The 23,039-nt window shown below is 37.8% G+C and overlaps 1 protein-coding gene across 1 annotated transcript in view; it reads right to left on the bottom strand.

Moving 5' to 3' along the window:
- LOC121503622 (potassium voltage-gated channel subfamily C member 1-like) overlaps positions 1 to 23,039 on the bottom strand; it is a 73,807-nt gene that overhangs the window by 28,583 nt on the left and 22,185 nt on the right. Inside the window, exon 3 of the mRNA XM_041778113.1 lies at positions 940 to 1,071. Coding sequence (XP_041634047.1) covers positions 940 to 1,071 — 132 coding nt within the window. The remainder of the gene's footprint in view (positions 1 to 939; positions 1,072 to 23,039) is intronic.

Raw genomic sequence — 23,039 nt, 5'->3', positions numbered from 1 at the left:
GCTTTATGCATTTACAAAGTCTGGCAGCTACAATGAGGAAATAACCACATTGCAAAAATAACAGACCAAAAAACAATTCATAAATAAATCAGTTAAAAAAAAAAAAAAAAAAAAAAAAAAAAGTCAGGGGTCTACTCCAGGATTTAATTATGGCTGAGCCGGGCTTGCTTTAGCTTTGTTAGCTTTAAGCTAAAATAGCTACGCTACCTACGTAATTAAAGTTATGACATAAGACAATGAAGCTAAGTTCACTTTAGCAATCTGAGCTTTAGCAAACCTAGCTAAAGCTATATAGATAACATACCTATGTGGCTTACATAGCTGCTGTGTGATTTCAGCTTTAGCTACATTAGCTATTTTAGCTCCTTAGCTCCATTATCCATAGCTAAGTTAGCTCTAGCAACATGAGTTCTAGCAAACATAGTTAAAGCTAACTTAACTGTGCAGATCATGTAGATACCTAGCATACATAGCTGCTTTGTGAGCTTAGCTTTAGCTTAGTTAGCTGTATTGCTACCATAGTTATGAAGCTTGTTATCATCATAGTTTGGCAGCTAACAGAGCTACTTAGAATGTTTTCACAGAGGATGAGCTTTTTTTCTGCAAAGAAGCATGAAATTAAGTCAGAATTAAGTCAAGTCCCATTGTCCAAGTATAATGATAATAATGAAACTAATACTAATTCTAATCATACTAGCAATACTAATATTGATAATAGTAAACAGATTCTATGAGACAATAACATTATAATTATACTTTCACATTTTTTTATGACAAAACTGCACATTCTTTAGGGTTTTCAGCAGGAATGTATGCTTGCCAGAGTCAGGCAAGCAGAGTGCAGACAACAAGTCAGGAAGATATTTGCCACTGCAGCTCTGAGGAAAAGGAATATACAACCTTGTGTCTATAATTCAAGTCACTAAAGCTTCACTGTACCTCATCATGTGTCGTGTTTCCGATGATGACTGTCTCCGTTTTGTTGTAGATGGTGTTAAAGGCTTCATGAGTCTCCAAGCAGAAAGTGGAGATGGAGAGGAGGATGAAGAAGAGTGACCCAAATGCCACATACTGCAAACAGAGAAACAAAGAGGGGAAGAAAAGTGTTACTGCAATACAGAAAATCTCTTTTTACTGAAACATCACAGGAAACATACTTATCTTCCACAAACATTTTTCTCTCTGGCTTTGGTCTTTGTCATTAGTATTTGGTGTTGATATGACTGTTGGTGGGGGGGGGGGCATTGCAGTAGAAACTAGTGATCAAGCCAATAGACTGCAGATAGGGGGCGCCAATAAAACACAGAGAAAAGTCAAGGAGCACTGTTAATTCAGTGCACATGTCCTGACTGGTGCACTCTTATTTATGGCAGAGGGTTAAAAGAGGAAAAATACAAAGCATGTAGACAGAATATAAGCATTTACATGAACAAAGGAGAGATAGAGAGATGTATTCATTATTTGAGCTGCATTGTAATGAATACAGTAGATGTGATTGAAGATCTGCCACACCAAGTTATAAAACAGACAAACAATAAAAACTTAAATCTGACAAATCAATTCTATATTTTGCAGAGCTCAAAGTTGTTTCTTGCAGATCCAAATAATACATATATTTGAGATATCCTATTAAAAAGCAACTTTCTCAAACACTGAAGGAAATCAAACAGTGTTGGAAAGAAGCAGCCAATAAAATACTGTGCAATACATTGTACAAAAGAGCATTTTTATATTCATGTTTAAGGACGTCCCACTTTTTCTGTGATTGCCCTGGTTTAGACGTTGGTGTCTTGGACCTTTGTAATATATGTTGAAGGTAAAATATTGCCATTTTTAACAGACTACCATTTTTATGTTCAAGCATGAACTCAAAATAAAAACACAGCCAGTGTGAAATTCAACCCTGATTCGTGTGTCGAAAATCAATGAGCAGTTAGTCTTTGCTGGCGTTCTTGACAGCAGAAGTTAGTAAGCTACCAAACAAAGCATGTTCTGCTGTATATGAGTCATTCTAATGACAAAGTCAGCATTTTGGGAAGAGATTCAGGAGATTTCCTCCCTCCTTTGTGGTGTACCTGATGTATGAAAGGTTTCTTGACTGTTTATTTGATTATCACATATTGGAAAAGGTGCTGGTGTCCTTGATCAGTTCAGAAAAAATGGGCTTTTGCTTTCGTTTAGAAAAGCTCATTTATGTATGCATTTCTTATCTATATTTCTTAAGCTCTTTTTGATCATATGAATGGACTTTCCTCACACTAATATTGTTATTTACAGAGTCCTTGAGAGACTGAAAGCTGCTTTGGATCTTCTAGCAAAGCCGTGGTGCTCTTCACTCAGTTGGGCATTTATAGGGATTTAGTCTTAGCATTTTTGGCCCGACAGCACAGAAAATTCCTGTCAGAGGATACTCAGGGTCCTCTTTTAAGTTTCCTCTTAGAAACCACTTTATTGGCTGGCTTTTGTGATTTTTAATTGTGTTTTTGATGTTTGGGTTCTTTATTTTTTAGGACATATGTATTTTCTTTATTACTTGTCACTTTGCATTTTTTTTTTTGTTTATACGATTAAACTGCATTTCAAAAGTGCTGTGAAAATTAAGCTATTTTTATTTCTATCATAATTATTAATATCAGTAATCAGGTATTAGTGCCAATACCAAGCCTGATTATGAAGTCAAGGCTGGATCCATGTCTGCAATGTGGCGATATCTTAATATGAATCAGGATGAAAGAAGTAAAGAGGAATGAAAACTAAGCATTTTTAAATAGACAGGAGGAGGAAGGAGAAACATCTGATGAAAATAATACATACATTTGAAATTTAAAAAGCAGATTCAGTTGCTAACTTTCTGAGGGTTTTGCCACAATAAAGGAATAATTTTCTGTTTTGTTTGAACTTTTTGATATTCACAGCCTTAAAGCTTAGTGCTAAAAAATGAACAACTCTCTGAAGCTTGGAGTCCTAACATCCAAATCTGATGGCCATATTCCATGTCAGATATCAGGCACATCCATCTTCTATATAAAATGATTGTGCCTGGTCTGAGATGGATTGGACCAATCAGAGTCATTTGACCTTGATTTATGTTGAGTGAACAAATGTTGACTTATTGGGAGCATTTTTTATAACTTTACTAGTTAATAGAACACCTGAGATTGACTTTCTTGAATTATGTAAGAAATACCAAGTGAACATAAATATTTAAGTTGAGCTAACATTTTCTGGGGGTTCAACTAAAATAATTAGCACAACTACTTTGGTTGAGCCAACTAAAATAGATATTTTTTCTGCCAACTCAAGATTTTTATCTATGAGCGTGTTTTTTCAATGCAACAACATGAAGTATTAAGTTGGGCCCTGCAACTCTAAAAAGCTGTGAAACTTGTTACTCAACTACAGTATTTTACGTTGGGCCCTCTTTTTAGTTCGGCAGTAGGGTTTAGTTGTACTGCAAGATGGTAGCAATGGCTGTCACCAGTTTAGCGATTAGCTTAGATGTAAAGTATAGTAGAAGCTTTCATCAGAACTGGACCACATTAATTCATCATCAGAAGAGCGAAGAACTACACTGAAATCTTTTTTGTCCTCCCCTGACCGGCTTCGGCAATCATAGCAGCTATGTGGCTAGTTAACGCTTGAGCTGCAGATGCTCACCATGTTATATGCTTCGTCACTCTGATAGGCCCATAATAAATGAGACAGACATAATGTTCATCCAATCACCCTCCACCTTTCCCAAACACTTTCAAAGAGCAGACACCAAATAGATGTGAGACCTATCCAATGCAATGGATATGTGAACTGGCATGTCAGGTTACTCAAATCCATCACATAGATTTAATGCTGCACCCTTCAAATTAATGCTCCTGCAGTGTTTCAAATAAGTGTTTGACACTGACTGACAAATGCTTTGTAAATCATCCCACCTGATGCAATTGAGCCAAACAATTCTCACATTACATGAAGCTGAAGTGTGAGAGAAGTAAAATACTAGTACCTTTAGAGATGATTAAAAAACAGCTTCTTTCTTCAATTTAAGTAATTACACCTCAGTGCTGCTACCTTACCCCAGCAATCTGTACATCATATTTCTGTGTAAGCATCTTTTGCACAGTACAGCTCTGTTTAGAATCAGTGATGAAGTTCACTTTCATGTATGTGTGTTAGTGTGTGTGTTTGCTAACACAGGTTTACAAGCTCATATGATGTTTGAAATGGTACGGAATAAAAACATGTGTAAGTACGCTCTTAAGTGTATGTGTACAAATGTGTGTGTATCTGTGTGTCAGGTCAGAGATATAGACAGACTGATGAAGTCTTCCTCCAATCCTCAGAGAGCAAATCAAGTCCCACAGCTTATTATCATGGTCTAATTTAACACTGCTATCTAGAGCTGCCCTGGATACTCGTGCACACACTCACACAAACACACACACACAGGCATACACACATTCATATCATGATCTCTAAATGGAAATGACGGGTTATAATTTTTTTTGTAAACATATTTCACTTTACTGTATTTGTAGTTTATCAGGCTTGGAAAATTCCAAGTTTATCTGGTCATTTCTTTTAATAACAACTTTTTTTCTGAAGGGTATGATCTCAAAGTTGTTGTAGAAATATTATATGTCCTTATGTTCTAATACTATTTTTTCTTTTCTAGCAGAGTGTTGGATATTGGCCGATACCGTGTACAGATCCAACAATAGTGTAAATTTTCTGGACCGGCTGTGCTGTGAGAAACTAGCACATTGTTTTTGCCCTACAGTGAACTCAGACCATGGCAGAATGGTAATGTCAGCCTCTCTGTGAGAAATGAAGTTGTTTTACCTGCTAATGATTGTGAGTTTTACTGCTAAATCTAAAAATAATGACACTGAGAGCCACATCACAGGCTCTCTATCTCTCTTTCTCTCTCACAGTTTGACACAGCATGACATGATGACGGAGCAGCCTGCCATTGTTTGACAGCCCCTCACAAAGTATTCTGTAAAAATATGGCAGTTAGCATTTCAAGCAATAAATGATGTAAAATGGATTTTAAAAAAATGGATAAAAAGATGTTCAATATCAGCTCTACAGGAGTAGACTAAATCTTCAAACACACTAAAAAGTAACCCGCATTCCAGGCTGGCTAGAAAAGGTTCAATGCGGGCTACAAAGGCATGGATAGCATCAATAGAATGGCACAATAGCTATCCTCTAGAGGGAAAAACAGTAAGAAGATGCAATTTATGGTTCAAAACTTATTAAACTTTTAATAACCTGAGTATACAAAAACAGCAGTCTGAAAGGTTTTTTATTAGATACATACAGAGAATAAAGGATGTCATGCTGCTTCCAAACTTTGCTGCTACCCTGGGTCTTTTTTCCTCCCTTATCAGTTTTTTTAATCTGTTGTGAAACTATTCAAAGTTAACCTGACACGTCAAATCTGGAAAACCTTCAAAACTAAACGTTTGGGAAAGGGCAGAGGATTTGAAAGAAACTTGGAGTGTGACTGGATGAACATTCTGTCTGTCACATCTTTACGGGCCAATCAGAGCGACAAAACAGGTGACGTAGCTGCTAGCAAGGTGCGCGTGCGCAGCTACCAAGGAATAACGCGAACAATGGCGACTGTAGACATGTCACTACACTTTTGTCGTTTTTGAAAAGAAAACAACTCACTGTTGTTCTCAGTTCTTCATTTAAGGAAGAAATGTCATCTTGTTCTGATAAAAATGGCACTTTAGCAGCATCCATGCTAAACTCTTCCGCCATAATTGCACTGGCCTCTTGTTGCTGCTCGCATACGTCACAACTCCGCCGCACCTGAAAGCACTGCTCCTCATCGCTGATTGGTCCTGTCACTTTCTAACCTGGCCCAAACGGTTCAGACGGGAGCTTTGCAAGATGGATGCGCCAGTGAAAAATAACGAAATGGGCATATCCATCTGCTTTGCAAGGTAAACTAAAAGTGGGTTTAATTTACATTTTGTCTACTATTTTTCTGCATTATAAATGTGCACAAAACAAAGCAGGAGCCCCAGTGGACTGTGGTAGACTTAACAGTGATTGAACTGCAACATAAGATGTTGTTTGGTATTTGTAGGTAATGATCCCTTTCATTTTGAACATTCAAAGTGTTAATATCAGAATCCAGATCATATTCCAAAATGGTAAGCAGTTTGTAAAGAATAAACATATTTTAAGATGTGGTCAGACTGGTAAAGTTCTGCTTACAACTCTCTTGAGGATTTCAAGGTGGTTATGAAGTATACTCAAATTAAAAGGATGGCTCTCTATGAACAATAAAATCAAATGTTACCACCAGCATAAAGACTGGCTTTTATGAAGTCATTATCTATGTTTGTAAGCACTGCCACAGGGTAAGGTCCAAATGAAGTATTGACTCCATGCTGCAGAATGCCCTTTATATTTTACAGAGCAAAGATTTTCAACAAGTGATACGTATGATGGTTAGGAGGCGGCTGGGTGATGATTATAATTTTGTCTTTAACCATGGTGTTTTAAATTAAACAGGTATTTAATGTCCAGCTGTTTTAAATAAAACAGCTGTTTAAGTTGCTGACAAACATTAGAATCCCTTTGATTTCTAATGTCAGATCACAATCATGAATGTTCAGAGGAAACACTTCCTGCCAGCCAATTGCTGCATAAATGTTGCTGGCTAGTAAATCTGTCTGCACTGCCAGACACTTTGGCAGGTAACCAGCCATCATCTGGGATCTTACAGCTGGAAAAAAACATGTGTTTAAGTCACTACTGCTGCAAGCTAAAAGTTGAGAGAAAAAAAGTTTTGACTGAAGCCCCATTTATGCAAGGTAGTGCAGGTTCAAATGATCTGCGGCTCCTTTCCCACATGTCATTCCCACGCTCTCTCTCACTGAGTTCCTACACCATCCACTGTCCTGTCCTCCCCAAATTAAGCTTAGACTCAATAAACCTGCAATGCAGCAGGAAAATTGATTCTCCCAAAGAAGAAGAAATAGAAGACATACTGTATGTTATTAATTTATGAGGGTAAATTCAATTTTTTGGTTTTCCACTTCACCTCCAATGCACTTAAACACACAAAGAGGATCGTATGAGCATGTACTAATGGGCAGAGCTAGGGGTTGCACATTCAAACACCCTACATCCCTGATTCTCGTATATCTCTTTATAATCCCTTTTATCCCCGGTTATCAGCCATTTCCTCCTGCTTCTTCTATTTATGAGAAACTTTCAGTCGATGAAGCTCTGGCTTGCTGTCATTGTGAAGCAGTTGCATGTCATCTTGAATGCCAGGAATGCATTTTGTTTGTTGCCATGCTAAGCACTATAACAAACATTAAATTATTGCATTATTGATTAAAAGAATTGATGTCGTATCTCTGCGCTATGGATAAAACAGCCCAAGTGTGCTATTCTAGAACAACAAACTGTGGCAATATAAGAAAATTAATTCATAAACTTTACATGATAGTACACATGAAAGTTCTCCTTTTGTTAAACTGCTCTAATCTGTCACTGTAAGATCATACAACTTTTATATACAATACCTACATTACAAACAAATACAAATATTCTGTGGGCCATATGAAGCCCACAATACTTTTTGCTTTTTCAGTTTGCTTTGTTGCTGAAACTACGTTTGCATATTTTTGAGAGAAATTAGAAGAAAAAGTCTAAAACATACTAATAATAAAATCAAATGAAATGTTCCTATCATCTCTAGCATCCTGCAAGACACTAGAAAACACAGGAATCCTTCCTGGTCTCTCTCTTCTTCCTCTCTTACCTACTTTGCCATGTTGGTCCCAGCTTCTTCCGCACTTTTTCATTCCCTCGTTCCTGCCAGTCACACAGAATGACCTAAATCTCTTTCCTTACATCCTCCCCTGGACAATTTTTGCTCTTTCTTTAGCTTCCTCTCTATCTTCTTCATCAGACTGCCTTTTCTCTCTTCCTACTCTGCTGTTTGTCTCCTTCTGTCTCTTTTTTCCTCCTTCATTTTTTTTTTTTTTTTTTTTTTTTTTTTGCTTCTGTTGTGTGTTCATGTAGTTTAACCCCTCCTTATAGATTCTCTGCTTTTGTTTGTCTATCTCTGACTTTTACTTCCCTTAAACCTACCTGTGACAGAGGTCACAGGTGGGTACTGACCCAGGGGATTCATACTCCACTCTGCAGTCCCTTTCTGAGTATCCTCACCTTTAGTTTTTTTGTTTGGTTATCACAACATCTCAGAACAGATTTTAAGTCCAAAAAGCAGCAACTTTCATAAAAATAAACTGCACCAAAACCTTAAAAAAAGTTGAATGAGACAAAAACGAAGAACCAAATGACATTGACATTTCTGAGAAGAACAAAAACACAATTATGATAGATGGTCAGTGTCTGTGACTTTTGTGTTGTTGTGGAGTTTTTCAACTGTAAAGTCACCCCACAATGAAACCCATTGTTTTAAACTCTAATGGATCAAAAAAATCTTTTTTAAAAGATGTATTTTTTCATTTTTCTACTTTCATGATTCTTTTCAACAATGGTGATAATTTTTTTCTTGTTTACTTATAAGTTTATTAGGTAACACTATTTTTCTTTTTCAACATTAACATTTCAATGGATAACTGACAAAGACACATTTTTCTCTTATTTGCAGAGATTAAAAGGACAAAGCATTTGAAATAAACATTACAATATACAATAAGCAAAAGTAATTTACATGACAAACCATTTTGTCTGGAGAGATTTGAGGGCTAAATCAACTGTCTTCCAGGCTTAACAACATAAAAACAATGAAAAAAAGAACCATCTGATCATGGATAAAGTTAAAAATTTATATAACAGCTTTAAGTCAGTGAAGACCACACAAGAGTTGAACAAAACTGAAAAATCTGGCACAGCTTTTTTTGCCCTTTAGATCAGAATCAATACTTTAACATTTTGCTGACATGTGATAACGCATTACTCAAGCTAACATACTCAGCTTTTAAGTTAAGTAAATGAAAGCCAAATGATCGCCAAAACCAAAGGATGAAGGCTTGTTAAAAGCATTTACAAAGTCTTCAGCTGTTTTACATGTATTCAGCATAATGGGCGAAACAACACTAAAACATCATCCAGCAACATAGAAAACACTTCCCTGTACTTTACCTAAGTAAAGTGCTTTGCTCATAACATCAATATGGGAAGTAAATAGTGAGGATGGGGGGAGGCTTACTTGAAGTGCAAGTAAGCAAAGAAGACAAAGAAAGTTAAGGATGCAAGGAAGTGAAGGAAGAAGTGGATGCAGCAAGAAAATAGTGCTCTCAGCTTGGGACAGAGGATCAAAAGCTTCTAATTAGAATCATTTAGCCTGGCCAGGGTTGAGATCTGTGCCCAAACTCATCACTCTGATGATCCCACATCGACCTATATACCAGCCAAGAGAATGAAAAAGGAAGGATGGGGGAAGGCCACTAACAACGCTAAAGAAAAAGAAGGGTGTGCTGTGTGCAATATTATACAGAAGCTGTTACCACCAAGTGGAAATACTGAAAGAAAAAAATCATCAAGATTAAAGTCAAAAAGGCTCAACACAGTCTCATACAGCATACTGCATCCTCTACAGGTTACCTCCTAATTCTATGGTTAATGGTAAAATACATTCTGTAGGAAAGATACAAAGGGCTAACACCCAAGAAATGACAGGACTGTGGTAAAGGTTAGGGAAATACAGCATTTTGACTGTAATCATGATATAATAAACCCAGTGAGCCGCAAACATGATCAAATCTTTATCATAAATGTTGACAAGCTTAAAGTTTCCCAGGAAAAAGACAACTTGTGTTGTGAGAGTTAGATGACAAAGAACATCATCACTCCCATGTGTGCCAAATGGTTTAATCTCCGCAAAAATAAAGTGTCAAGTGACATGTTTTCACCAGAAGGTTACTAAGCAACAAGCAAGAGGTCCAGGAAGTGGGTATGCCCACTCTGTGACTTGTGCTCAAGGACAAAAACTGTTGATTTCGCAATCCTTACGATAGACTATGAAACATGTACAAATAGTCTCATTGACGCCACCCATTGGTTTCTGTAGAGGCATTGTGAGAAAAAAAAGATGACTGTTACAATAATGGAAATGCTGTCTCAACCTAACTTTGATCCATTAAGAAACAGTCAAATAGGTGGAGGTTAGGTAGGCCTTAACCCTACTGGCAAACAGCTTCAACAGTCCACCCATCAGTCTACTTAGACATGTCCCTGATAATGCAAATTTATGTACAGTGTAAAAAAAAAAAAAAAAACCTACATAACCATTTTTAATGTCAAAGTGAAATAGATTTGAATAGATTAATGTCATTCAATTAAAAATATGTAAAGTAAAATAAGTGCATAAAAATTCACCCTCTTCAAGTGAATATTTTGGCTGCAATCACAGCACTGAATCATGGTGGATAGGTCTCAATCAGGCTTGCACATGTGGACACCGCAATTTTACTCCATTGTTCTTTGAAAAATTGTTCAAGCTCTTCCAGGTGGCATGAGGGTCAGGACTGAACAACCCTTTTCAAGTCCAGCAATAAATTATCTGTTGAACTGAAGTCTGGGCTTTGACTCGGCCACTCTTCTCTCAAGCCGTAGTTCTCTTGCAGTCTGAATAAGATTTCCTCCAGAAAATTGCTGCATTCATTTTAGCCTCTACCTTCACAAGCCTTCAGTGCTGGCTATCGAGAAGCATCCCCACAAGTTGATGCTGCCACTACTGTGCTTCACAGTGGGGATGGTGTTTTTTTGGTGATTTGCAGTTTGGTGTTTGCCAAACATAGCATCTTGTCCAAGGCCAAAAAGCACCATTTTGGTCTCATCAGACCAAAGACCTTTAATCCTCTTGACCATGGAGTCTCCCATATGCCTCTTGACAACAGTGGCTTTCTCTTTGCCACTCTCCCATAAAGCTTTGACTGGCGAAGTACCCAGGCAACAGTTGTATGCAGAGTCTCTCTCATCTCAGCTGCTGAAGCTTGTAACTCCTTCAGAGTAGTGATAGGTGTCTTGGTGGCCTGTCTCACTAGTCTCCTTATTGCACTGTCACCCAGTTTGTGAGGACGGCCTGATCTAGACAGATTTAAGAATGTGCCATAATTCCTTCCATTTCTTGATGGATTTAACTGTACTCCGGAGGATGTTCAGTGCCTTGGAATTTTTTTTTGTATCCATCCCAACTCATTGTGTACTTTTCAATAACCTTTTCTCTGAGTTGCTTGGAGTACTCTTTTGTCTTCATGATGTGGGTAGCCAGGAATACTGATTAACCAGTGACTGGACCTTCCAGCCAATTGTGAATTCATACTACAATCACTTGAGACACAGTTAATGCACTTAGGTGGTCCATATTTCACTGTGAGAGTACTAGCACAAACTGGCTGAACCTCTGTTGAATTAGGTGATACACTTTATGTAATTACTTAGTTTACATCGCATATTTGTATTATAACAAAGCCAAATTTAAGAAAAAGTGGTACAAGGTCCACACTGATGCAGCAGTAATGAAAGAGACAGGCAAATGATGTCATCGTGCTGTTAAGGGCAGAACACTTGTGCTGATTTGCTGAGCTAGTTGCTAGTAGCTGCTAGTTTTCAATGTGAGCTACTCAACAACCCAACATAGTAATTTATTATTGTACAAGTTACTTGATGATGTGAAACACTTGACATGTGTTAGAGTATTCAAGGAATCATTGTCTTAAAAGATGCAGCTGCAGCCAAAAGATTTCACACACAACTTAAATGACATCACTTTTTCTCTCCTTTAGCAGTGACGCAGCATCCAGGATGTCCTCTCTAACACTGCAGGAAAGACACACACAAACGCGCACACCATTTTCCTTGTAAAGGTGACTTCACTACAAATAGCCTGGCTGAAGATTTGCATACTGTTTACTGCCCCAGGAGGAGGATACAGCAGTTTGTTGGCTGAGATCCCTCTACCCGCACACACAGGCACACACACTTGAGGTGTGAGTTCTGCCAAGTCAGTAAGAATCAAACTGGACAGGCTTTGTGGGTATGTGTGTATATGTGATAAAAGAACACAGTGACAGTAGAGGTTCAGGTGAGAGACAGCCTGTCTGTGGTCTTGTAGCTGAGTTTTGTTTTAGTCAGGAAAAAGTGGTGCAGTTGCGCATTGCTGTGCTACAGCAGCTGGGATGTCTTACAGACTCCACCTCTGTGGAGTTCCTTATCTCTACTTTCACTTTATTTTTCCCTTTTCTTCTAATACACCTCTTGCTGTGCATCTAGCCCTCCTTTATCTTTGCTGCAATTCATGTTTGTCTGCATTGACTCCCTGTTAGCTGTCCTGTGCCTCTCCCTCCATCTTTGTTGTTGACATATAGTGACAATGCAGAAGCTGCTCAAGAACGAATTCAACCCAAAACTATCCTGAAGATCGGGTTAAAGAGAGATTGGCAGAGTTCTTAGCTCCTTGTTTGTTTGTTGTTTTTATTTATTCTTCACATCTACCTCTATCATCCCTCTTCAATACAACTGTGAACAACAAAATACTTTCCAGCAGACACTGTTCACCAAGCCAAAAAGACTGAGCTCATAAAGAGAGATAAATGTGGCAGGTGGCTGTAAGCTTTAGTTGTGAGCAGTGAATTAACACTTTTGTTTGTCATGATGTTGCTGATTAATATCAGCCTGATTTGTATGGTGAGTAGGATCACAACTAGTGATTAAATTCTGTAGCAGTGGGGGCTGGTCTACAGTAATTGACTCATTTCTGAAGCTAGCCAAAAGTGGCCAGAACTGCAGTTTTGTCACTGCTTCACTGACTTCATTTTCTAGCCCCTGGGGGTTTAAAATTCGTGAAAAGCAAGAAAAATATGTATTTTAAGTTTATAAAACAATAGAGGGACTGTGTTATTAACTACAAGCTCAAATTCCATGATGAAAAACTCTCAGAGAATTTAAAATAAAGAGCATTTACTTTAGGCATGTTTGTTTGGTACCATGGGCTCCCTCCTCCCCCACATGTCTAGTGTTACAGTAGTGACACATTTCCATGCCTGAGCACACTTGCTTATGCTTACAGTCAGATATAATTTTGACAATATAAGTGTAGTTGGTTTGCGAAGAAGAAAAAATAGAGACAACTATGCCAACCACTCGAATTATCATCAGTTTATGGTCTGTGCGGACAATGGGATTGATCCTGCCAGCTACAGATACTTTAAATATTTTTAAGATTCCAGCAGTGACCCTCTTCCTAAGCTATGAAGCTTTAGGATAAAATGGGCCCAGAATGAATAAATAAAACAATTTCTGAAGAGACAGGAGATGTTTACAATTGGCTTTGCAACTCCATTTGCAGAAGAGCACCCTGTACTCTCCCTCATGCTGTGCCTGAGTCCACGTGAATCATGAGACCACCTCTACAAGTAGTGCTGAGCCTGCTTCACTTCTGTCTACACTTATTAAGACTAGACTTTGGGGTCAAGTGTACTCACATAAAGGCCTTGGTGTGCCTTCTCAGCACTCTTAAACTTCTGGAAAATTTTGGCATCCAGGGAAGATGCATTTGCAGATTTAAGGCATAGCTAGCTTGCAAAACTGCCAACTGGAATGTCAAAACATGTAGTAACTCACAATTAAGGAGGAGAACATAAGATGCTAATGTGCTGTTTCTATACTGCCATACAATTAAAAAAAAATCATCAATCAGTTAAATGTGTCTTTTCACGGTCGCAGCTATTTTTTTTCTAGATAGGTTTTGTATTTAATGACCAACTGCCAATTTGCTTTGCACAGATTTCAGATTTTTTTATCCAAAAATTGGCTCTTAAAACATGGTGTGGCTCATATACATGTGCAAAACGTTATCTTTGCAGTAACTGTACATTAAAGTAAAGGGCCCAGACAGGTTTTAAATAAATCTCATACCTCTGTCACTATTACCTTCCTCCCTTACTTACTTAATGCTTACTTAACTTGTTTGCTTCAGTGCCAATCCTCCTTTGCTTCTTTCCTTTCCTCTTCCCCCGTCTGTCCTTTCTTTCCTCCTCAGAGAAATGAACGTAGCTGCCTACTATAGCCAACCAACCTCAGCCGTGCATAAACCTCCCAAAGCACTCTGATTGTAATTGCCATTCGGCCTTCACCAGACGTATGCGTAAGCAAAGCTGGACCGCACTGAATCAGCAAGGGGGGGGGGGTTTAGTGGTAGCGGTGGATTGAAGAGGATCGATGGGACTCCTTTGGATAAAAAAGGATGTCTTTTCATTATAAATCAATGAATTAAATCCCTTTAATCAAATCACCATAAATCATAAAAACAGCTGCCCAGGTTGACGTTAGATCCAGTTATTGTCTGTGTTGCATTATGTCCAGCTGATGCATGCTAGTAGAATAACAATCTAATGCCAGAGCTCATTGAAGGGAAAACATGGCTTATATCCTGCTTAATTTCACCTGCTTAGCAACCCTTTTTGTCCCAAAAAAGACATTCCAAGAGAAAGGAAGAAAGACAGGTGCAAAGAACAGACAAGTTACAAGCTAATCTAATGCCTAGAGCTAATACTGCACTATAAGACATGGGCTGATGGATACTCAAGGTAGAGCAATGACATAGAAAAGTGAGAGGAGGAGGGGAAGTGCAGTCACAGAGTGGCAGGGCTCCACCCATCAACTAAACATCCTCAAACCATGCAACAAAACTTGCCCAACACTTGAGTGTGTTCATTTTGACTGAGGCTATTTTTGTCTGGTGTTAAGAAAGTAAAATAGAGCTCCGCTGGAGTAGATTTTGAATAATGGACAAAATGACATTTTTTTAAGGAGGAGGGGGAAATTTTGACAAATGGGCATTAGGAAAAAAAAAGCTCTGACTAGTTTAATAAGAAAAATTGAGCAGGAAACCCCTGAGGAAGCCAAAAAATGCTACCAGAACGGCTCAGCCCCCCCCAACAGCACTAGCGCTGTTGCAGGCTACAGATTGCTGCAGTGCCTCACTCTGTGCAGGGTGAGCTCCAATACAGTTTGTAGGAAGGACGCAGCTCTGCCAAATAGTGCTCCAGTCTGCCAAGGCTGTGAGTGTGGGCCAAAAGTAGCTGCTGCCAGAAAGTGAACACTGCACCTATGCAACAGACCAGTAGGGGCAGTGTCCTACGCTGAGCTGTGGTTGCAGCTGACAGAGAACCACATCAAGACCACACTACACCCCTAGTTATAACCTCTAAAAGCCCCAGGGAAAAAATGTTTAGGGCTACAGTGTGTGTGTGATTTGTGCATGCCCTATGGGATACATAAGTTTGTTATATGTGTGTTTTTGCCATTTTTTCTCCTGTTTAATAATCATTGACACTATCTACCTGTGCCCATTTGATGACTGTCAGTCAGATTTTTTTCTTTCTTTAATCTTGTGTTTGGTCTCCACGAACAAGGCTGGTGTGTCTCAAAGGGAGGCCTGCAAGGGATTTTCCAGCTGTTTCAACCTTCAGGTATATTTTGAAAGGAACGCACAAGTTTTCACATAAAACACTTAATGACTGAGTCGCTTCAAGGATCATAATTATCCTATATGTTTAACCCTTTACAGGGCACTCACTGAGACACTTTTTTTTTACTTTAGTCACTTATCTATATTTTCAACAATATTATGGTGAAAACTGAAGTCAACAAAGTGACGATATATGGTTCCTTGCCGGTTTAAAATCTCCATAAAGTTTATGCATATTAAAATGTTATTTATGGGAAAATAAAAGTGGCCCTATGGTTCCCATAAAGAAAAAATGTTTCTATGCCCCCATTGTTTCTTTCTTCCCTGGTCTGTACACAGTTGTCAAGGATGTTTCAAGGTCTTTAGAATGTTTTACAACTTCATCATGAGAACAATCACAGATAAAACTTTTTTTTTTCCTTGAATGTATGTGACTGCTGCTACAGTAACTCTTTACAGACAGCTGGGCACAGCCAAAGTTTCTTTGAACTAATCAGCATATTTACATTCTCAAAATTGTAATGGTAATGTAATGGAAATAGTAGATACATAAACTATGCTACTTATGTATGCTGGCATGCTAAAATTGCAACTCAGACTGATGAGAATGGCCATTTTCAGGTTTTTGGGGAGATATGAACAATAATTCAAGTGTTGCATTTTCCACTGATGTCACTGTCAATAAAAGTTTCCCACTGCAGGTTTAAACTCAGACAGGTTCAAGAATTTAACCAGCCCTCAGCCTGTGTCCATTAATGGCTATGTTTACACTGGCAATGCTATGATGTCTATCCATTTTCATAGTCACATATTGTCACCAGGGGACAAAGGCTGAGGCAGGGCAGCTCCTCTTCCCTCAGCAGTGACTACTGCATTTAAAATTGCTCCATTTGCTTCATACTTGGTGTGATTCAACAAAAGTTTACAAAAAAAGCAAACTGAAAGGAATCCTCCTGGTTTTAACAGCAGGCATAGAAGTTCACAGCTGAAAAAAACAAGTCAGATGAATGTCTTTTATGCCATTGTTGTTGACAGAGTAAATTTAAGTTATGCAGCATTTTGGATTTTGATCACTCTGTAAGAAGCGCTGAGTGTGCAATGTTCCAAAAATTAAACTACTTTCAACTGAGAGTGCCCGACAATACTGAGGGTATTTTTGTGCTTATGCTGCACAGGGCTAAAAATGCTGATGTGCATGTCTTTTTTTGTTTGTTTGTTTTTTTTTTGTTTTTTTTTTTATGGATTACAGGTGCTGCCAGCAAAAAATATTTGTTTGGCTGTAACAAATAAATTACAGCAAACTAGACTGTCATTCAAAATTTTACCTAAACTTTTCATGTTGTATGGTCATTCTTGCGCTGTGTTTACTTTTAGAGAGATAAGTGTGTGTCATTCATAGAAATAAAAGGGAGATGGAGCAAACCTGAGTAGAAGGGGTGTTGGTGACTGAAGCCTCCCATTTGGAACTATAATGATGAACAGCTTGGCTCCGCCTCCCTGCCTTGTATTGATATTTTAACTGGCTGGTTAGATGAGGTCATCAACTGAGGAGAGCACTCTGCTAAGGTCATATATTGATTTCTTCTTTTTGTGTGTGTTGATATGGAGGTGTTCATAGTTGGTGTAAAATAAAGGAAGAAGCTGTCAAATTACCCATGAGCAGGGATACATGTTAGCCTCCTGCAAATTTGTGTACTGGTGTACAGTCATTCTGTTTGTGTTTAGGTGAAATAACCCTCCGAATATCACAAGTGTTGCAATGTCCTTTATTCTTAACGTAAACACAAATAATTATAAAAATAGTAAAGATGCAGGTATCAACTGGAAATCTGGTCCCACCAATAATCCACTGACCCAACACACAGACAGACACACCCACATTTGCAGACTACTGCTGGTTGTGTTTCTTGGCTGAGTAAACAAGACACCAGCTATCTGCCAAACTGGAGCTGTATCATACACAGCCAAAAAATTTTCAAGGCAGTTTTTCTTGAACATTATCTTTACCCAAAAATTCAATTCATTCTAATGTTTAACCATCGGCTACAATGTCAATCATAAGGGAATGATTTTCTAGCACTGCAGAGTTTGTTTTTCTTGTTTGTCCATCATCTCAGACTCAGTGACTGTGATCTCATTGTGTTGCAGGCTACAAAGAAGCTCCAACTGCCTTCTGTTTTGAGATTTTCCCAGCTAAAAGTGTACAAAAAAGCAGGTGTATAATTAGGAGTATAAGATCATTTTTAACACATATCCGTGCATTTTTGTTCTAAATGCACACAAATGGGGATACATGTGCCACAGTTAGTTACATAAGTCACTTAAACAGGTTCTTTAAATAAAAGTATTCTAATATGCTGCTTACTTCTGCTGTAATCAACCTAGGCACATTAAAAAAAAAAAGTTAAGATGCTTGTTGTCTTAATTTTATCTCATCTGGATCACCTCGCCTATTGCCTCAAACTGGATTCCTCCTTCTTATTGTTCTTCTTCCTTTCTTTAAGATGTGAGGCCCTCTTTATTTTCAGTGCTGCTCACTGTATTTGAGATGGCTTGCTCATCTAGACATTTCCATTGGGGGTTTAGCAAGTGATAAGCAAACACGTTGATTTATACAACTCACACACCTGTCACTCAAATAATGTTTATTTTAAGTAATTTATGAGAAAATAATGAAAGGACAGAAGATTTGCACGTTCAGATGAAACAAATGTATATAAAGAGTTCATTCATTTTTAGAGAAAATCAAGCAAGAACAAAAATTTGGAAAAAAGTAATGAAAATAAACATTAAAATGTTGACTGCTAAATGCTGAATGGGCATTCTGAGAAACAAGGCTCTGCACTAAGAAGTTGTAGAGGCTCTCCATTAAGATGACTGGAACAAAAAATGGCCCCTATTCAGTTTGAATTTGAGGCCCCTGCTTTATAGCGATTTCAAGCTATTGAAGCCATTTGTTTTGGAAAAACTACACTACCACAAAACTACCCTACTTAGAAGTATAAACTACTAACTACTAAACTTTAACACAACTAATAGTCTTGCTTCAACTGCCAAAGTGCCAAAGTATTCCAGGCGCTGACTTGATCTTAATGCCATTTTTTTTTTCATTTTATGCAATTTATTAAAAGGTAGAGCATTACAGCATATTATTCAGGGGTAGTCATGTAAACTGCACATTGTCATAAATAAAGTAGAATAACTTCCCAAAAGTAAAAGAAATAAAAAACTTAATACACAAAGCAGCAGTCAAATAATATTTGTTCTTCACAATTATGGGATGAAAAAATTCAATATAATGAGAAAAAAACAATTTCTTTCTCTCATTACAGTTATCTTATTTCTACATGATGATTTTAATCTCACATACATGAGTTTTTACTTTGCAGTTCTTACTTTTTAATCACATTATATTTATTTTATCACGTAGTAATGATTTTTGGCTCATATTTATGAAATTAATCTTATGAACTGTCCTCATTTCTGACTTTTGGCCCATTCTTATTTATTTTTTACTTTTTAGCTCAAATTTATGAATTTTTATCCTGATTATCACTCAACAAATTTGGCAAGCCAAACTGACACTTATTAAACCAAAGACAACTTTGGCCCACCAGCCCCACATTATAACCATGTTAAGTATAATCACTGATATAAGAGATATGCCACACACGCATGATAATAGTTTCACCTATGACATAACATTAAATAATGGCTCATAAAATCCTTTTGTGGCAGAGTCTCATAGGTGGTTGGACACGTGACGTCATTTACCACTGACATAACTGTGTCTTTGCAGTCTGCGAGTTAAAACAGAGACTTGAACTTACACATTTAGCTAACTAGCAGTGCAACTGTTAGCTTGTTTAGCTTTCTTACCATAATGTGCTTTCTTAGATTTGATGCTGTTTTTGAAGCTTGAGATTTCCACCGTTTTAGGTAAACACAGTAGGCAGTGTATTATGTGGCTGTTGTTCCTCGTCGTTTGAAAGGCAAAGAGTCTTGATGTTGGACCATGGATGAACATGCTCCTCTAAAGGAGATGCAGGTATTACATCTTCAGCTATTATCTCCAATTGTTGATAGTTATGGGGGAGGGGTCACTCCTCCGTTCACTCTGTGGTGCTGAGGATTTTACCTCACACTGCTGTGAGAGCTCAGCTGAGTGTTAAAAAAATGAAAATAAATTCTAGACAAGTAAAAGTAGCGACCAGTGCATGCCCAATGTAGTGGAGAAGAAGTATAGTTTTTTAATTACAAATGTAACAGAGTAGGAGTAAAAAGTATTCTGCTCAATAACTACTCTCAGAAGTAGGATTTTTCAAAAAACTACTCAAGTACATGTAGTACCACCTCTGCCAGTCAATGACACCTCAGCACCACCAGCAACATTCATCCTGATTGACATTTGCAGGGATTTTGTCTCATCCAGTCACGAGGGTCCCACCTACACAGCTCATCTAATGGCTGCAGAATCATAAGTACCTCCACTATGTGTGTCTTTCATTTGAAGGTGCCTACATGTATGGGGGTGCACACCCCTACCCTACTTTCAGCTGTGTTAGTTCCTGCCAAAACCAAACTAAGGTTGAACTGTGAAATATTCACTACACACATCCTAAAAATGATAAAGGAACACTTAATGTAAAAGTAAAAGGAGCACTTCTGTCTTCTCTAAATTGAAAAACACTAAAAGGATATTGGAAAGTGAAAAATGCACATAAAGTAAATAATGGAAGAAGGGTTGATCTTTTTTTAGCTTTGCAGTTTAGATACAGTCTTCAAAACTGGAGAGATGGCAGATGTCCACTACAGCATCAAAAAGCAGAGTTCTCTGAGGTTTCTGGACAACAGAGTTGAATTGCATTAGTAGAAGAAGAGGAGATGATTGCACCATCTTTTTGTTCTGGTTTATTTTCTGCTACACTTGGTCTATCTAACTGTTTGGTATGCTGATGTTAAAAAATGCCTAAAGGTCTATTAAGTTGCATAAATCAAGTCTCTGACTTGGTCTTGCTGCTTGCTAATTGCTTCCTTTACTTTCTTCATCCCCTCTTCCCTTACTTCCTTTTTCTTCTTTTTACATGTTGAAATTGGAACGTAAAACAACAAACTGTTGTAGAATCACAAATAGAGGGTAGTGTGTGTGTCCATGTATGTGTGCGCGTGTGCGTGCACGTGTTTAGCACTGTCTTATGTCCCTAGAGTGATTTAAGAAAAGCACAAGACCTGAGGGATAATGAGAATGAGAGCAAGAAAATGGAATGAGATATTATTCAGAGGGTGGAGGAAAGAGAGAATGTTCTTTTATTATGTCCAGTGTCCGAGACCAACATTTAAGTATTTCTGTCAATGACTGGAAAGGGAGAACAAAATTATTTGCCAAACTTTTCTTAATGAGCTTAAAACTACATAAACTTAACTTTAAGAGAAAAACAGCAGAAATATAAAAAACACAACTAAACTCAAGAAATTTTTGCCTCTAAGTACTTGGAGTATTTGTATACTCCAGCTCTACATCATAATGCCACACATGGGTGAGGGATGTATCAAGTGTTACTCAATAGACCAAAGTTCATGTATGATGAGGATGCTGCCCTGAACAGATCTACATAGTAATCATCAAGCATCATTTCTTTTAGCCTTTTTTAAGGTTTGTCTCTTCTCTGCTGTTGCATTTTAAAAAATGTTTTACATCATTTGTCTCCTCAGTTTAATGTGGGAAAGTTACACATTGTTCCTTTAAATTCAGATTGACTTAGCCTTCATATTATATTATTATGGCCATTAACTGTGATTGGTCATGAAGCTTGGGTTATTTCTGTTGCCTACTGAGTTTTACAATTCACTTGACTGTCAAAGGACCTTAAGCCTTTGTTTTAGAATGTTACTGGTTCATTTTCTAATTTCAAGCTTGCACCAAAAGGCTCAACAACACAATCAAAACGGGTTTCATGAGTTCAGCAGTGAAATACATACTCAGATGGACTTAGAAAAGGTGACAGAGTTCATCTGTTCAAACATAAATATATCTTTGTCAGTACAAAAAGGATGATGGTCCTGCTGCAACGTCCTATAAAAGGGCACAGGTACTGCACTTCATTCAATATATGAACAACCTCGAGCACCCGCAAGCTGAAAGTCAGCACTTCAATGGTCATAGTCAATTCATTTTGACCTCAACGGGCCAACAGCCATGCAAGTAGCTTTGTGAGGCTGTACTCATAGGTGCTGGGCTGTATAACATGCAGTTTGTTCCATTGATTGTGATTCAATTCAATGACATCAATGATTCAATGACATTAAAAAAATAAATAAATAAGGAAATTTTCATACAGAGACAGGAATTTCCTGAAAAAACTATTTGGATATGATTCATGCTGTTCCTTTGGGATTTTACCACATTTTTGTCTGATGGCATAGTTTCTTAAGTTGCAGGACATGGTAGTCATACACCCAGATATGATCAGCTGACGGCGAACTGATCCAAATTATCGCCTCCCAGCTTCCACTTCCACACTTCCAGTCGCACCTCTTCCTATCAACACAACATTGTATTTATATTAGTGCTGTTACTTTACTAAAAAAAATAATTAATCACATCACTATGCTGTAATTAATCATGATTAATCACATCATTTCTTTAGTTTTAGTCATTTTTAGATTCTTTAAACATTCTTATTATCAAGTGTTTATTTTTATTGTTTTAACTTTATGTACAGCACTTTGAAAGCGCTTTTTACTAAAAAAATGTATTTTCATTATCATTATTATTATCTATAAATTAAAGGTAGAATATCTGACATTTTATACTTAAATGTAATAAAAATCAAACATATGTTATGTAAATGTTTTTCTGAGTACAGTATCAACACACTGAATTAAAACGTAGGTACCCTGTAGTTTTGTTTATATGGGATGTTTACAACTCTGTCTGGACCGGACTGGGGCGGTAACCTTCTCCTCTGGCACATGCCCCTCTTCTCCTAGAAGCACCCCCAGGGGTATAAATTCGCATTGCTGCTGCAGGTTAACATTTCATTTCCGACAGAAGGCCTGCCACCGACTTCCCCTCCACCTAAAAAGCCTCGACATTTGTCTAGGAAACCCTCCGACAAAGTGAGAGGAAAAACTAGAGTTAATATCGGACTTGCTTTTCCTCGGTGGCAAGCCCTGTGCGACGCTAAAAAGCTCACACATGACACAGAACTGGCTTTGCTTCTCGTGGATGCGTAGGTACATCTTTTCATTCATTGTGCGCATTGTCTCAACATTTGTCCAGTGTTGATCTATTGACACAGCACTATTCTTATGGTTGGACATTTAAGCTTAGTGTGATAGCGCAGCTGAAATAAATGGGTAAAAATGAATGGAAGCTAGTTGTGCTAATGTTAGCCTGCTGCTAATCAATGGAGGCTGCAGATGGAGGTAGCTCGACTCAAATCAGGTAGTGTCACAAAATATGTTAATCTCAAATCAACCAAATCTTGTTTGAAGCTGATGTTTTCATGTTTAATTGATGCTGTAACATAACCAGCCAGGATAAGAAGAGCTCGTGAAATGG

Source organism: Cheilinus undulatus, linkage group 21 (assembly GCF_018320785.1).
Source record: "Cheilinus undulatus linkage group 21, ASM1832078v1, whole genome shotgun sequence".
Taxonomy (NCBI): domain Eukaryota; kingdom Metazoa; phylum Chordata; class Actinopteri; order Labriformes; family Labridae; genus Cheilinus; species Cheilinus undulatus.
Note: the sequence above shows the minus strand (reverse complement) of the source record. Positions and strands in the feature narration are given on the sequence as shown.